At 35.6% G+C, this 17,479-nt stretch overlaps 2 protein-coding genes across 4 annotated transcripts in view; both read right to left on the reverse strand.

Annotated features, from left to right (window-relative positions):
* sosie (oogenesis-related protein sosie) overlaps positions 1-16,878 on the reverse strand; it is a 33,827-nt gene extending 16,949 nt beyond the window's left edge. The window contains exons 1-2 of one of the 2 annotated variants that reach the window (XM_074110602.1): positions 16,813-16,878; positions 9,430-9,691 (exon numbers count right to left, since the gene is read on the reverse strand). In XM_074110602.1, the coding sequence (XP_073966703.1) occupies positions 9,430-9,598 (169 nt within the window). In that variant the 5' untranslated portion in view covers positions 9,599-9,691; positions 16,813-16,878. The remainder of the gene's footprint in view (positions 1-9,429; positions 9,692-16,812) is intronic. The other variant, XM_074110603.1, reaches the window with a different exon arrangement.
* On the reverse strand, positions 10,226-16,926 carry LOC141444874 (uncharacterized). 2 transcript variants are annotated; one of them, XM_074110605.1, is made up of 4 exons: positions 16,885-16,926; positions 12,183-12,341; positions 11,467-11,625; positions 10,226-10,559 (listed from the first exon to the last, which is right to left on the reverse strand). In XM_074110605.1, the coding sequence occupies exons 2-4, from the start codon at positions 12,328-12,330 to the stop codon at positions 10,480-10,482; spliced, it is 387 nt and encodes a 128-aa protein (XP_073966706.1). In that variant the 5' UTR covers positions 12,331-12,341; positions 16,885-16,926; the 3' UTR covers positions 10,226-10,479. The 2 variants fall into 2 exon arrangements, with proteins under 2 accessions (XP_073966706.1, XP_073966705.1); XM_074110604.1 differs by having other exon boundaries at positions 11,467-11,631.
* Positions 16,927-17,479: the final 553 nt, after the last annotated feature.

Raw genomic sequence — 17,479 nt, forward strand, 5'->3', positions numbered from 1 at the left:
AAAATATTATTTTTCAGTCTGCCTGTCTATGTCAGTAAAATGAGGGTTTTCCGAAAGGCGAAATATCGCTAGATGGCGTTAGTGTCGTGAGGTCCGTTTGACGTTTCAGTCTTGCTTGCGATTGGCTCATTTAGTTATACGCGGAAGTGTGTTAAGCCAAGTTCAAGCTACTAGAACTGCCGAGCAGCACCGTGTGTAATTTTACACTGAAAAAAAAAATATTATCCTAAGTTATAAGAAGAAATGATATGCTTTAAGTTGTTATACAATATTTTATATTGTTATGAATAAATATAAATAAATATCACGGGACAATTCACACCAATTAACCTAGTCCCAAAGTAAGCTTAGCAAAGCTTGTGTTATGGGTACTAAGCAACGGATAAATATAATTGTATAGATAGATACATACTTAAATACATATTAAACACCCAAGACCCGAGAACAAACATTCGTATTTTTCATACAAATATCTGCCCCGACACGGGAATCGAACCCGGGACCTCAAGCTTCGTAGTCAGGTTCTCTAACCACTAGGCCATCTGGTCGTCAATATATAAATAAATTTCAGGACTGACCATTGAACTTGGCACCTTGCCTTGGCACACTTCTTTTGTCGTTAAATTCAACAATCAAGGCATATGTATATCATAATATTGAACTTGGCTCTCATTGCATAATGAGGGCTATCGTTTTTTGTCTCACTAGATGGCGCACTGTTGCGTGAGGTTTTTAAGTGTGGCTTTCAAAGTCTGTTATTACGGGCGTGAAAACAAAGTTTAGATTAAAACCATATTTAATACACCTTAAAACCGTACCATAAAAATATCCAGCAACCACAGTGTTGCTTAGTCCAGTTTTGTTCGGAAAAAAAGGGAGGACAAAAGTTTCCGAAAGACACACCCCGTAACGCATAATTGCGATAATTAATTTCAGATATTGCAAAATATTCACAAAATTATTCTAATTATAAATAAACCCGCGTAGCTCACCCAAAAACTATGAGATTTGACATTTCGGAGACCTCACGCTACACTAGCGCCTCTAGCGGCGAATTCATTCGCGATAGCCCTCATTATGCTTTGATGGGAGTTGACCTCTCGAGACTAACGCCATCTAGCGATATTTCGCCTCACTGGGTATATTTTGCTCTGAAGGTGCCTGGTAAAACTACCAATAAATTTGTACAGAACCCTCGGTGCGAGAGTCCGACTCGCACTTGGCCGTTTTTCGGGTGTGATTTAAGTATCTTAGCCTCGTTAAAAATGTGCACGCGATGTAATTCAGTATTTTATAACTGCAGTGAAATAGTATTTTCGACTGTATTCGCTGGCCATTATAAGTTATTTTTGCGGATGAGCTATTTTCTGATTTATTCCTTTACTTGTACCACGAGGCCTTGCTTCATGCCAAGTGATATCCATACTAAGATTATAAATGCGTGTGTGTGTTATAGAAAGAAAGAAAGAAAGAAAAGTTTATTTTGGCTCCAAAAATGTACCACCTAAAACTAAGACTAGAACTAGCACTAAAACTATGTTACTAGGTGACACGGCAGGATACCAAAAAGGGTCTCCACTCAGCATGTGTTGCCGCACATTATGTGCAGTAACGCTGGTTTTCTGTGGAGCCCAAACGTTAAATAAACATGTATGCATGAGCCAGTATGTAGTGAGCCAGTTATGTTTGTATGTTTGTCCGTCTTTCGCGTCGAAGCGGAGCGACGGATCGTCGTGATTTTTGGCATAGAGATTATAGGCCAGAAAGTGTCATAGGCTACTTTTTATCCCGGAAAAATGCATAGTTCCCGAGGGAACCGCGCGCGATAACCTAATTCCACGCGGGCGAAGCCGCGGGCAAAAGCTAGTAGTTTATAATTCACAAAATTCAATTCAGGCTTAATTCATTTATGGCGAAACGATAATATAATATAATATTTTTAGCACAATTACATTTTGTTAAAAGTCGTAAGGCGACTGAGGATATAGGTCAAGGTATACCGTAGGCGACAGGCAGACCTGTCACTATTGTACCGTTTTTGTCAAACTTAAAACCTAAAATTGCTAAAAGTGGCTCCGAAGCGGTAACGTTTCGTGTGCTCTGCCTACCCAATACTACCCAATACGCCCAATACAGGCGTGGTCACAGATATAGATTACACTAGATAACGCAAACACCTCAATCTGTACGAAAACCAATCGTGTCACTTTTTTATATCTACTGTAACGTCTCAAGAGCGAATTAGCGATGTCAATTCCCCGATGTCCGCGCAAAATCGATTCAAATGCCTCGCCCGCCCGCGCCATGGGACTCGAGACTCAGTCATTAGTCAATTAGCGGTCAGTCTTTGTATGGGGACAACCCCGACGTTTGGTCGGGGTTCGGACACGCGAAGTAGATACATTTGCGTAATCTAGTGTAATCTATATCTGTGGGCGTGGTGTTTGTATGTGTAAAAGTACCTGGGCAACCGAGCTTTGTTCGGGTTAAAACTCGACAATAAGCGTTTTCCCAGAGATAAGATCAAGCTAGATCGATTTGTCATCCCCGAAAACTCATACAAATTTCATCGAAATCGTTAGAGCCGTTTTCGAGATCGTCGTCGTTACAAATACCTGACATGTGTATAAAATATATTTTTCCAGAAGGTAATAAATCTATCATTCTATCTAATAATACTCCACCGACAAGGGCTAAGCTCTTTAATATGATGATGATGATTATCTATGTAATAATATTTTGTAATCGATTTGATTAATATGTTACCCCGTACCCAATTTTCCCCACGATTTTTCTCATTTCCCCAACAATTTCCGCATTACCCGCTATACAGACGATCATCCATCACTAGTTTCCGGGATAACTCCGTTTACAAAAGGTTGATTTAATGCAAATTAAGTATAGGTAACTTAAGAAATTGCACACATTTTTATAATATTACTAACCATCTATGAACATTGCGTTTGAAATAAATGGATTATTATTAAATGACTGTTTTAATTCATGAATACATCCTGAAACAACTATTTTGGGTGATGATGTCAAAGTTTAATCAGTTCTGCCAAATCAATCTTTGTCGGTCCCTAACTGATTGCTCCTCTACATACAAACCTTATTTCATAATTTTGATCTGTAGGTATAATTTTTTTACTACCGATTTGTGTTCATAATAATCACTCTTCATAATTTTTTCCTTGTTCTTTTTTGTTCATAATTTTTTATTACCTACTAACATCGGAACTCATAACAGACAGTGTTCATATTTTATTACTCATAATGTAATTACTAAGAACACATCTCAATTCATAATGTTGTTTTTCCAAAAATTATTCTTCATAACAGACGAATCGTAATTTTCTTTTTAATAATATCATGAATAAGAAAACCATTGTTTTTCATAACGGTAACTACCTATTCAAAATAAGATTTACTTATATCGTTAATTATTGATATTATATTAGTTGAAAAATATGCTCGCTTCGCTCGCTCGTTTCGCGCGCTGTAGGGTCACAGTTCTACCTAACACTCCTCCTCGCTTCGCTCGTCATCGTACCTAACGGAGTCCTTCCTTAAATACATCATTTTGCACCATGGAAATTTTTCAAAGTCCCTGCGCGTCAATAATTTTGCACTCGACTGTTCCTACCTGTACTATGTTTTTTTCTTTTTTCTTTTTAGGAAAGTTTTATTTTTTTATTTATGCAACGTTAATGAAGAACATATGTACTTTTTGGAAAATCCCATGAGAATATATGCGATCGAAGACGCGGTTAAAAGCTCATGCTATAAACTAACTAACCGTTTGTAGAGACCTTGCTATATGTCAATTGATATCAATTTGATATACAGAAGGCCTTCGTACCAGCCTGTAAGGGATACTGGGGTACTCTATGGGGTAAGATAATATCGAGTGCCTTCTTAAAAAGCGAATGACTAGGTATTACGGTTAGTCGATATGACATAGATGTTTTATGAGTTTTTATTAACCACGCAATGGGTTAAGGGGGTTGCTCTTCCATACAAACCTACGGACAACGCGCATAGCTTCCACGGACATGTTTTCTTAGAGGATTTTTTGAGAATAGTAAATTATGGATATGCTCTTCAAGCAAAATCCAAAAAAAAGTAACTTTATTGCATCAAAAGTGCAGCGTGATGCAGTAAATTTTGATGCATTTACCATTGTATGAGTACAACTGACAGTGCTCGCAGCGAGCATGTAGTGACATCTTATATTTGTGCGTGCGTCAGTGTCACAAAATCAAACTATTTTAAATTAGGTAAATAGGTATGGACTATTTCGTGTGGTCACGTGACCATCACCTTTGGCTCAGATAATACGACAACTAAATGAAGAAAGCATGAGATCACTGAGAGATTAATTTGGTTAATTTGATTGTAAAACATTACAATGTTACATTACATTTGAAATTTACCACGAGCTTTGCGGTGAAGGAAAACATCGTAAGGAAACCTGCACAAGCCTGCGAAGCAATTCAATGGTGCGTGTGAAGTTCCCAATCCGCACTGGGCCCGCGTGGGAACTATGGCCCAAGCCCTCTTGCTCTGAGAGGAGGCCTGTGCCCAGCAGTGGGACGTATATAGGCTGGGATGATGATGATGATGATGATTGTAAAAGCTAGTTTTTGATTTCATATATAAAAAGGAAAAAAACTGGCCAATTTCCGTTGTACCTAATATACGATAAGTATTCAATATTAAATTAATAAAAATGAAATGTACGTAATTTTTTATTTAAAAAGGGAGAAAACAAGCATGTAGGTCATCTAATGGGAAGCAATCACCGCCATAGACATCCGCAACACGACTGGTATCACAGTGCGTTGCCGGCCATTTGAGAGATTTATAAAATTTTACCCTCGTGGTGATAAATTTTGGTGGATTATTGAAAAATATATTTGCAAATTACCTGACCTAATTTTTAATGCAAAAAATTGCTCATTTGAATTAATGTTGATTTTATAATTTTATTTTATACTTAGACCGAAGATGTTAGGTGATTAGGGCATTTGTATAAAACCGAATTCAGCACCGAAAATACGGTACTCACGACTCAAAAAAATACGCTCGTCTGGCCTCACCCACAGTGAAAACGTTCTGGTGGGTCAGGAATCAAATGATTCGACTGTACTCTCCCAAATAGGTATGTTGACACCACCAATCAATACGGTATTTGACTATTTTGTATATGTTTTATAAATTAAAACTACACAATGCCTGTTATCGAATAGAAAAACAATTTTTAAGCTACCTTTACAAATAACAAAGTTATAAAGGTTTGAAATTCAAGATTAGACAGAGAAAGAAATACTGGCATGTGACGTCACACGCCAGTAGCGCCATACTTGCTGCATAGAAAAAAGCGTTTGAGAAAGAGACAGGTATAAAGATTTTTCAAAAATTCACTATAAATCCAATTTTCAACTGATTTAAGTTTTCTCTTCTAACTTACTTCTAACTTCTAAGATATGGCAAAATCAGGAGTTGTCAAATACCGTATTGACGTACTTTTTATGAGCTGTCAAAACACAATTCTCTTATAGTTTGAATGGAAATAGCAACTTATGACGTCACTTGTTCGCACACTCAATCAACTAACTATTTATTTGTTTCAAAGCAACAAAAACTCTAATTTTCCAGTTAATCGACAATTAATCTGGTTTTCAGGGCTAAAATAAAGCGTTTTTTTACTGGAGCCGTGTCTTCGAATTATTTTTTAATGGTGTCAACATTCCTATTACTTGAGTATCCATTATTTTAGAAATTATCCCAACGGTTCAAAATTACAAATTCCATCGTTCTATTTTTAAAACAAGCGCCAACGACATAGTGCGTAACTTGTTACGTTGCAAAATTGAATATATTAACGGAACGCGTTGCGACCGATCAATACTAGGTACTTTTACTTTCGGGGTGAAAGTCCAGACCGCTAAACCTTTTGTTTGGCAGCCACGTAGCACCTACATCCAGAGTTGCTTTTAGATTATTTTATACTACGTTTTAGCTATTTTTCATGTGGGCGAGATGAATTATAGAAACTAGCTGTTGCCCGCGACTTCGTCTGCGAAAAATTAGTTTATCGCACGTCCTCCGTAACAATCCGTTTATAAGGATAAAAGGTAGCTTATTATTTATTCTGGTCTTCTAATAATGATGTATGCAAGATATGATGGCAATCGGTTTTGTGGTTAAGGCGTGAAAGCCTAACAAACAAACAAGCTAACAAACTCACTTTCGCATTTATAATAGGTATTGGTAAGAAATTAAAGATAGTCACAAAGCTCGTATCTTAAGAATCGTAATAATAAAATAAATCAATATTGATACTTGTAAGAAACCTGTACTATAACTAAATTTATTGTAATTTTAATAAATGATTTAATTAAATTAAAAATTACAAAGGTTCCCCATACAAGAAACGTAATATAATAGTGATAAATATACTGCACTGCATGTTAAAATGACATAAACCGATCAAGCGTGAGACTGTTTCAAAAACTAAAACTTTATAATTTATCTGTCGTGTGTGTAGGTGCAGTACAGTCACGATCGTCAATTTGGAACCCACTTAAGATCGAATAACTGTCATTTTGTATGACAATTCAAAGGATTTTTTCACGATCGTGACAGTACCTATCTAGTCAGTTTATTTTTATGGCGTTTTCATTGCGTTTCCGAGATTCTGATTATATATTTATACAAGAATTGCCCATTTAGAGATATAAGATAGATAGCTAGTATTGTGGTGGCGAAAGTATGCACTCTGGTTTATTTATATATACCATCTCCTGTAGTACGTTCTTGGAGCAAGCAGTAATTGCGACTGTTCTTAGAATTAACAAAAGCCTTTATCAAGTTTTTTAAAGGTATGTTTGTATTGTTGGGAGTGCGTTGGTGTTTTTAGGTTACAAAAGACTAAATGAAAAGAATATCGTGTGTTTAAAGTAGGCATTTTTGGAATGGTTTTAAATCTATCCATTATTTATACATATATTTCCCTTGGTCATGTCATAACTTAAGAACGACTTTATCGATTTCATCCGCCTTTTTTTAAAAGTTTTCTTAACTTTAGGTAAGGTATTCTTTATAAATTATAAAATATAGGATAACTTAACGACTATATAAAACTTTTCTAATTTGCTAGGATTAGAGACATGAAATTCGTTTTTTTTTAAATCAACGCTAATGAAATTCACGATGCGGATTTTTTTGCTAATTTCAATTTTATGTTTTTTTAAATGACTTTCTGTCAAGTTTAATGCGGCATTTTTTTCTTTATGATTGATGCATTTGTTGGTCTTTGAATTGTCATATTTGAATTTGGTATTTCCGAATGAGGCTGTATTATAAAAAAGAGATATATATGAGCCCTATATGTATTATTTATAGAAGTCCTCTTCGAATCTGATTTTATCAATTTACCATTGTTTCTATTGCCATCTCTCGTATTTAATGTATCAACTAATAAATCATATCGCAGTACGTTGTATTGAAATAAGTCACTCTGTCATTCTAAGCTATTGTGTTTCGTACACTATTACAGAGCTGAATTAATAACAGGTTCACCTAACGTCGCTCGTTTATTGTGCCAAAGCAATCCATCATAACCGATGTAATTTACTTTTAGATGTCATGTTAGCATATGTAATAAATTATGGGTTAACATCCTAACTAGTAGAGGTGCAACTAGACTTTCAGCATGGGAGGTTCCAAAGGGGGTCATGGTGGTCAGATCACCCCCCACTGGGCCGAGGTCTGGGTGTAAGAAAACAGTAAATATTTTACTAAACTCATTGATTTTTTGTATTCCTGCGACAAAGAGGAGAATTGATTTAGTTATGACTAGAATTCGTCCACATATTATGACTCCCCCTTGGCCATATTTGACCATGTGACCCCCCTCCTAGCTATGAAGCTGGAACTGCCAGTGACTTTGAGATTGTACATGTTGCAGTGCAGAGAATATAGGGAAATGGCCAAAACAGTTATTTGAACAAATCTCTAAAGGCATGAGAAAATCAGGCAGGATATTAGAACGGCGAATCGATTTTATCATTTACCAAGTAAAAATTTGTCATTTGATCCAGATTTGAGAAAAAGTAGCTCTACTTATAATAAATCGTGAACACATGGTTGGTTTAGATTGACAGAGGAATCCTGAAAGATTTTATCATCGAAATATTTGTTTAAAAATATCTCCTTTGACGCAGTACACATTGAATAACGATCAATATATGGGTGACATTTATTCATCACCATTTAAAAAATCTCGAAGAACACTTACTTAGGTACCAAAGTATTTGGGGTTTATCATTTCCTGCTCGATTGCCCCCTATCACATTTTTTTGTTAGTTAAATGTGGAATGGATGAAAATTTTAGAATCACTTGAAACTTTTTTTAGCGATAGGAATAACAATGCAATACAATACAATACAAACCTAACCATAACCATAACCTAACCAACACCACAACCACAAAACCTAACCTAACAGAAAACCTAACCTAACCTTAACCTTAACCTTTCTAATTAACAGAAAAAAATATCAGATTTTTAAGTAGCATCAATTAATTTAAAAAAATGAAAGAGTTTTCTTTACCGCCAAATTACGACAGTCCGGTCGGTTACGTACGGGTTGTTCCATAGTCCAGAATAAAAAAAACATTAAAAAAGAATTTATGTGTCTTTGACTCGATCGTTGTAACAGGTGACACTCTTTACCGGCTCGTATAATACCGACCCTGTTTTTCATCTACACGCCCATAGAAGCTCATGTTAGTTTCTATGGGCGTGTAGTGCTCGTGATTATAAGTAAGAAGAGCCAGGAATTATCTAATTCTGAAAAAAGTAAAGGTTACACTTATTTAAACCTCGTTTAGTAAACCCGCTGAAATACTTATATGGGATTAATTTTATAACTTGTATGAATTGATATATTTCACAGTTAAGAGCTTAACAATATTGGATCATTAATTACCTTTTGGTTAGAAATAGCTTCCATAGATGACATTATCTTTAGACTAAATCTAACACATATAAAGTATAATTAGTGGTGAAAAGCTAGAAGAAAATAAACATTCATTTTATTTTAATAATGTGGTTAGATGGCAGAGTTCTAAAGTACAAGCGTAATGTTCTGTCAATAAAGCCAAGTAATTCCAGCGTTAAGTACGTTCAAGCCTTTTGGATCTTAAATTACGATCGGTAAGGTTTAGATATTAATCCTAAAATTTCGTTCAATTGCTAGGCCAAACGGTTTGTGCGTGCCGCGATAAAAGCATTAAATATTTGGTGATCCAATAATACGCGAATTGATAATAGCTGTCAACTTGGCTTTTAGAACTCTGACACTGACAGTAAGCGGAACGTGGAAACAGTAGAAGCATAACAGTCTAACAGTGCAACTCACCAATTGGCCCTATTGGTGCCACGTCTTTTGGCGCCGGCGCGTTGCTCTTGCCAAAGGTTGTGAGAGCTTCAGAAGACTCGCCCGTTAGCCAACCAGCCAGCAGAAGCGGCAAGATGGCTGCCGCCGCCTGCCTTCGGCACCACATCTCGAATCTCCAAAACACACGCATCGTGTATCTCTAGCTTTATAATCGCGCCAGTCTATAGTCTTTGGAATTTAGGCGCGAACTTTTTATTTCTTAATTTGGTAACAATTTTTTTTTCTAAGTGATGAGCCAGATTTTAAACGGATTGATAGAGTTGGAATGTTGAAATCAAATCGCCTTTCAAGTTGAAACCAATTGGTAGTTTTAAAATCACGATTATCTTTTATCTTTTGATGATGCATTTGATTTACTTTTTTGTAATAAATTTAGAATAGTATTGTGCATTTTGTTGGTTGTTTTTTTTTTAAGTGTAGGTATGAGATATTGATTAGGAAGGTAACATTATTTATGTGTTTTCAGATCCATCCATAGTGTTGTGGCTGTAGTAGTTCGAATTATTAAATCGATTTTAATCAGATCGACCCCTGCTCTTCTTCATTATTTCTCTAAACAAGTAAAAATACGCTCAAAAATACCCTGCCTAGTATTTTAGACGGGTACTTACATTTCTTCTGCGTACTAAGGCACATTCATGCATCTGACATTGAGTGTGCTTGTATACGAACAGCCAAGATGGTGAATGTGTCGCGCTTGTGTGCGTGTCGCTAGTAGTGTGTGTAAGCTGTTCCTAGGCCATTGAAAAAGTCTTACCGGTAGGTGGCGCCGGTGTTGAAGGCTTCGGGGCCTCAGTCTGAACCTTGCCAAAGGACGAAATCCCACCGAATCCTTCAGAAGTATGTATCAGCCATCCAGCTAAAATAACTGGCAGTAAAACTGCCATAGTGTCGATTCTGCTCCACATTTTTTTTCTAGTGACGCTACTGTCAAATTTGGAATCACAAGTTTTTCAAGCGTCAATTAAAAAGAAAAAGCTGTGTTTGTCAGTTTTGTTTTGTTTTAGATTTTTAATTTGTGTGTGAGTGAGGTCCAATGTTTAGGCTGTTGAAGATGAACGGCCAAACCAAATCGTCTTTCCATTCGATTGCTGTCAAAAAAATATGGTTATAGGCCGTTGTGTTATTGGTAAGTAGGTACTTATATAGTGGGACTGTCAGTTTTATACATAGAAAATACAAACGAAAATTTTCAGAAGTAAGCCACGAGATCAGGTACAACAGAACTTGTTCTTTCCAAGAGTCTTATACCAAATTAATAACATTTTTACTTCTGAATATAAAAAACACTAAAATTTTGACGAAAAAGCCAATTTACAAGCTGAATTTGAAAAAATACGTCAATTATTTTAAAATGTGAACCATATGAAAAGTGTTATTAACCCAACTGCGTTGGTGCAAAACTTGACTTTGTATATACATACAACCACCATTAAGGTACACTCGTCAAGACATCATTACTTTGCGGAGGTCCATATCAATGAACTATAAACAATTACTTTGCTCACCCGCAACCTTACGATAGCTACGTCTACGCAACAAATGTGTTTTATGCGGCACCTCTGCCTTCATAATGTAAGAATGCACACAAATCACACAACGCACTTATCACCACCACCACAGTACACAAACGCGTTTGCTCTGAGAATGAACTCTGATTGAGTTCTGTGTAATGTAGTGGTGGTAGTCCAGGAAATATGAATTAACAAAAACTTCACTGAGTACTATGTAACCAGTTACCAATTCATGTTTCCTGAACTTTAATAGTCGGGCTTGTGTGATGAGTACGTTCTTACAGCGTGGAGGCGGAGAAGCTGAATGAACTCAATTTAACGCACTGACGTTTGCTATTGTAAGATCGCGGGTGAACAAAGTAATTGTTTATAATTCTTCGTTCTTATACAAAACAAACGACAGCATATCTAAGTACTTAGAGTGTAACCTGTGGTACTAACGCAGTCAGGTTACATTGCGTCCCATTATAAAAGAAACTCTTACCAGTTGGCGCTGCAGTCGTAAACGGAATAGGCGATTCGGTTCTTATAACGCCAAACGATGGACTGAATGCGCCAAGGCACAATCCAAACAGCCAGACCGAGAGCAGAAGAGGCATAACGACAGAAGGCCTTTGCCACATCGTCATCTTGTTAAAAAAGTCTGAAACTCGAATGTTTCGATTTTTTTATGGTTGCCATTTGTTTTTAAAGCACAGCCGTTACAGTTTTGATCCCGCCATATTTCCCTGTCATTATTTCTATATAATGGGACTATTTTGCTTTTTAGTTGAACTTGAGTCGATAGCGTTGTGACTTAAGCAAACGTCTCTTTCACTCTTAATAAGTTTAAAAGAGAAATGCTCTGAACAGTTTCATACGCTTGGTAGTAGAGGAAAGTAGCTGAAATCTTTACAATCATTGTAATTTTAGTACAAATTTGCTGTCTAAATGTTCGTGCTTATCATTGGCCCGCTTAAAAAAGATATCATGTTACATATTTAGATTTTCAAAAAATTTTGAACAAACCAATATTGAAACATTGAACTTTTTAAGTGAGCCAGTGTGTGTCGTTGTTTTGTACCAATTGTTAATTTAGAAATTCCTAGTGAGATTCAAAAGTGTTTGCCAATGTGTGTCAAGTAACTCAAGTACCTGTGATGTGAGTGCCTCTAATGCATTCAAATGTGAACAACAGTCCCATTATATGAATATAATTACCAGTAGGCGTGACCGGCGTAGGAGATTTAGTAGGCGCTATGTTGGAGACTCCGAAGGAACTTAGAGCTTCAGATGAGTCCCCAGTCAGCCACGCCAAAAGAAGAGGCAGGATCACTGTAGCAGCTTGCTTCCGATACATCACGCTCATGTGTCACTAGCCTAAATACGCGTAGAAATACGCGCGAAAATACTCGTTAAAATACTCGATCGCGCCAAATTTACGTATTAGGTATTTGTCTATGGTTGTCAAATTTGAAAAGGCGATTCAATTTAAGCTGTGCCCACAAGCTAATTACTTAAAAAATATATTTTTTCTTTTTAATTTTTTAACTGAAATAATTCCATTAACAATGATACGGAAATGGCTTCTCGTGGACACGCTTTTGTGAAACAAACATTGCAATATAGCCGCAATTGCTTGCATTTAATTTGAATAACTTAATTATAGCATGCCTTAATGATATTTACATACTAATATACTAGTACTAATAAAAAACAAATAGGTTGTTCTCTAAGAAGCTGTTTCACCGCCATTAATTTTATTTGACGGATAAATGTGATGCCGTCTCCGTCTACTCGAACAAAACAAACAGAGACGGCATCACAATTATCGTCAAATAAATTTAATCAACGGATGACGAAACAGGGGGTAAATAGGTTAAAATTACAGTGGTAATTATAGAACAGTGGTTTCAAACCTTTTTGCAAATGTATCCCTGAAATTTGCAGTAAGATATATATTTCTCCATTGAAATGAAGTGAATTGTGACTTTTCACATGTACATAAATAATCCCTTTTTTTAATAATAGAAATTAATCAATCTTGAACCGTCTTGTTATTGCCAAATTATTTTATATATTAGTAACAGAAAATAACAATTAAAAAAAGCAGGCCAAGATTCGATTGCTTATTTTACATATTATTTGTAAAAAACTCGAAGATTATTATAACACTTTTAGGGATAATTGCCCTCCCCCCTCTAGGTTTGAAACCAATGTATAGAACACTGGTGTATCTGAGCTAAAAACATCTAAATATCAAGGTTTGTCGTATATCCAATCAGCGTCCTTTTAGAGACCACAGTCAACACTGTAATAGGCATTAACATACTTACCTACTATTATATTAAGTAATTTCTGTAGAAATGTTGTTGCATTGTGTGTTTCTAATAAATCTTTCATTCATTCATTCATATCTAAAAGCCGGTTTACTAATGTTTCGGCGAATAACGTTTGGCAACCTGTTTCATTTCGCAACTGTTTAATATTTCTGAAACTGTAAATATTTCAGGATTTTTATAAAACTGACTTAACCTAACCTAAAGGGTTCTACACGATGGCCCTGAAATAATACTAGAGCTGAGCGTTATTTTCTGAAACTTTTTCGAAAAACAATTTCTTATAAAGTATCGGAGTACCAGTTTCGTGCCGAAACGAGAGTTTCTTTAGACATACACTTCGACTTGAGAAACGATACCATAGACCAGGGTTACTCAAAGTGGGGTATGCGAACCCCTAGGGGTTCGCTATTCGACGGTAGGGGGTAGGGGGTAGGGGGTTCGCGACAGGTTAGGTTTGGTTGTTCACAATAAATACATAACGACCCAGCTCTACCCTATACCACGAAGCGCAAAATTCGAACTTCGTATGTTGCCGTCCCGCTGACGCTTATGTCATTTAATACGCGAGTGAAAGGGATGGTGCGAAACGAACTTCGATTTGCGAGTTTCGTAGTAGCCCATCAGTTTCCAGTGCGAAATAAAATAATGACGGCGACTTTTGAGAGCCGTGTTAGACCTCGCCATACCTCGCTCTACCTTTATCAAGGCCTAGAGGGCCTACCGTCCCTCTCACTCTCGTATTAAATAGTTTAAACGCCACAGGGACGGAACTACACGAATACGGTATTTGACTATTTTGTATATGTTTTATAAATTAAAACTACACAATGCCTGTTATCGAATAGAAAATCAATTTTTAAGCTACCTTTACAAATAACAAAGTTATAAAGGTTTGAAATTCAAGATTAGACAGAGAAAAACATACTGGCATGTGACGTCACACGCCAGTACCGCCATACTTGCTGCATAGAGAAAAGCGTTTGAGAGAGAGACAGGTATATAGATTTTTCAAAAAATCACTATAAATCCAATTTTCAACCGATTTAAATTTTCTCTTCGCTAAACACTGTCTGTATAATCTATATTTTCATAATAATATTAAGATATGGTAAAATCAGGAGTTGTCAAATACCGTATTTCGTAGTAGCAGAGCCGGTGCTGCGGTGCTACTACGAAATTCGAATATCGAAGTTCGTGTCGTTCCTTCCCTCTTTCGAGATTATACTATACGACAGTGAGGGACGGTACGATACGAACTTCAAATTTCGGAGCAGTTTGAGTCTCACGGTAGTTTAATGTTAAAAAATGTATTTGAGCTTTAGATTTACAACTTTTAAATGCTATTTTAACAAACGATTATATTTGATCTAATCCGTGATACAAAAATTGTAAAAACCACTCAATTCTACGAATTAAATTTTCGGCCAAATTAAATAAAATAAAATAAAATAAAATAAAATATTTTCAGATAATAAAATCCATAAATTAAACACATTAATTAATGAGAAACACCTTTTCGCGGCATCGTGGTACGGAACCCTTTGAGTGCGGGCCGACACTGACTTAGCTAGTTTTTTACAATGCTATTATAACATACGTAAATCCTTGGGCCAGGTATTTTTTAGGCAACCATTCGTGTTTTTTTGTACTAAATTTATCCATCAAATAGATGAGTGAAGGTCGTTCTTCCACGAATCCTCGCCTTTATGAAATAACTAGCTTTTGCCCACGGCTTCGCCCGCTTGGAATTCAGTTATCGCATGCTGTTCCTTCGTCAACTGTGCATGTTTCCGGGATACAAAGTAGCCTATGTCACTCTCTGGCCCATAAACTGTCTCTATGCCAAAAATCACGTCGATCCGTCGCTACGTTTCGACGTGAAAGACGGACAGACAAACACACACATTTTCGCATTTATAATATTAAGTATGGATTTAATTGGTTGTAACTACTATTAGTTAGTGACTAGGTATTTGCAGCTACCTCTTTAAAGCAAATTTTGGACAAGATTATTTAACGCTATAATTTTCTACCACTCTAATCGTATTTCAAAACATTCTTCACTTTTCGGTGATACATTTTAAGGATGTAGTTATATTCAAGAATTACACCCCTGAATTGCGCCTCAAATAGACTAAATAGACGATTGATAAATGATTTAAAGCAAAGACATTGTTCCGGTATGGTAAAATTTATATGATATAGGTAGGGTAGAGTCATTCACGATGACGCGTGCCGTGGTTCTTATTACAATGCCATTAATGTCTAATTTTGACAAAATCACGCGTCTTCGTGGATGGCACGAGGTATACCTTGTTTTAAACCCCCGACGCAAAAAGAGGGGTGATATAGGTGATCTGTCTGTGACATAGTAGCACTCAAACGGATGGGCCAATTTCATATTTTCAATTTCAAATTTTTAATATCCAATTTTCCTGTTAACTTGAGTTATGAGAATTCTTATTTTTTTATGTCTGTCTGTCTGTTCGTAACCATCTTAAATTACCCCACACTGCTAACATTTTTCTTGGATGCAGGGTGCTTCGACATTCCGACCCGCGCTAGGCCGTTTTTTAACCGACTTCAAAAAAGGAGGAGGTTCTATGTTCCAGTGTTTGTATTTTTTTACACGAAGTAAGAAAGAGTGAAGAGTAAATCGCATTATTTACTATTTTTTGGCATATGGTACGTCAGAATCCGAAATGTCAGTCTTTGCTCTAAGTCATCCTTAAGTTTGCTTAAGTTACCTTAGAAAATCTCTATGTATATACTTGTTTTCTCTGTACTGTTTACTGTATTGGTGTGCAATAAAGAGTTATTGTATTGTATTGTATTGTATTGTCATCGAAATAATATGTGAAAGCCAAGTCAAGCGTGTGCTATTATTTGCAATAATTTATAAAATACAGGAATATAAACTACTTATTTACTGTACAAATTGCACGAAATACAAGTAACTTTTTTATTAATTGTATTTTAGCAATTATTATCCTTTTGTTAGCTTCTAAGACACTTATTTGGAACCACTAGTTTTGTTCTAAATTGAAAAATTAACGTTATTAACCATTTTTGTGATCAACATATAGAATATGGAAATTTATGTATACATTCTCTGAAAACTAACAACAAGAAATACTTACTATGTCTATACTTACTTAAGAAGTAACTAGAACAAAAAAATCTAAGAATAACGAATGCTTCTACTTAAAAAAAATTGTAAATATTGCCCAAAATACAATTTAATAAATATTAAATCGTATTTTGTTCAATGACATAAAAATTATATAAAACTACGAAAATAAACTGTCCAGACTCATTCCTTATTTATTTGTGTTTTAGAAAATTAAACACTTTTTAAATTTAATATTTTAGTCTGTCAACTAATAAAAAAAATAAGACAGTTTTTTTTATTTACAAAAGGAACGAGACTGGCCAGCAACAAAAATCCCAACAAAACAAAACACAAGCGTGCTTATGCTTTTAACGATTGTTTTAAATCTGCTTTTAACCATAAACAAACGATGCTTTTTAGTTTTTTTTTTAATTTGACTTTACACCCGTGACTAAGGTAAGGTATTTACAGGTACTGGTGCGGAGTCAGGAACGGTTGCCGCGGCACTGACTTGGGGGGCTTTGGCTAACCAAGGTTGAAGCTTCTTGGTATACAGGGTGTTTAAGTAGTGATTTATAATGCTACTGATTTTATTTTAGGTTTATACAGGTTTATTATACAACGGAAAAAAGTTAATAAAGATTAAATTAAAATAAAAAAACTAAATTTAACATAAAAAATAACTAAAACTAAAACAAATTATTAAAGCCAGACCCCTTGTATATAAGGTTCCAAAGATATTATAAAAATAGGTGCGGGCCCGATATATCTAATATTTAATGTAACTAGAATTTGGTATAACGGTACATAGTGCCTGAGGTTTTTATAAATAAAATAATAAATAAATATTTTTCCCTTGTTTTATTGTTTATTGTAATTTATTTATTTCTTGGTTACTTACAATGAAATCTGTTTTTATTGCTTAACTTTGTTTAAGCACGGATAAGTTTAGTTTATTTGTGTATCGCTCAGTACCCCTAGTGTAAGTTTTCGGTTACAAAATACGTATCGATCGCGTTCGCGTTTAAATCTCAATTTATATGGAAACACGAACAGCGCCTCTA

This window comes from Choristoneura fumiferana, chromosome 30 (genome assembly GCF_025370935.1).
Source record: "Choristoneura fumiferana chromosome 30, NRCan_CFum_1, whole genome shotgun sequence".
Lineage (NCBI taxonomy): Eukaryota > Metazoa > Arthropoda > Insecta > Lepidoptera > Tortricidae > Choristoneura > Choristoneura fumiferana.

Excerpts from the sequence above, each read along its gene's own strand:
- LOC141444874 (XM_074110604.1), bottom strand. The coding sequence starts at position 12,330 with ATGAGCGTGATGTATCGGAAGCAAGCTGCTACAGTGATCCTGCCTCTT. Across the intron at positions 11,632-12,182 it reads TACGCCGGTCACGCCTACTG|TTTCAGACTTTTTTAACAAG; the intron begins GTAATTATATTC and ends GAAACATTCGAG. Across the intron at positions 10,560-11,466 it reads TACGACTGCAGCGCCAACTG|CAATCGAATGGAAAGACGAT; the intron begins GTAAGAGTTTCT and ends TTTTTTTGACAG.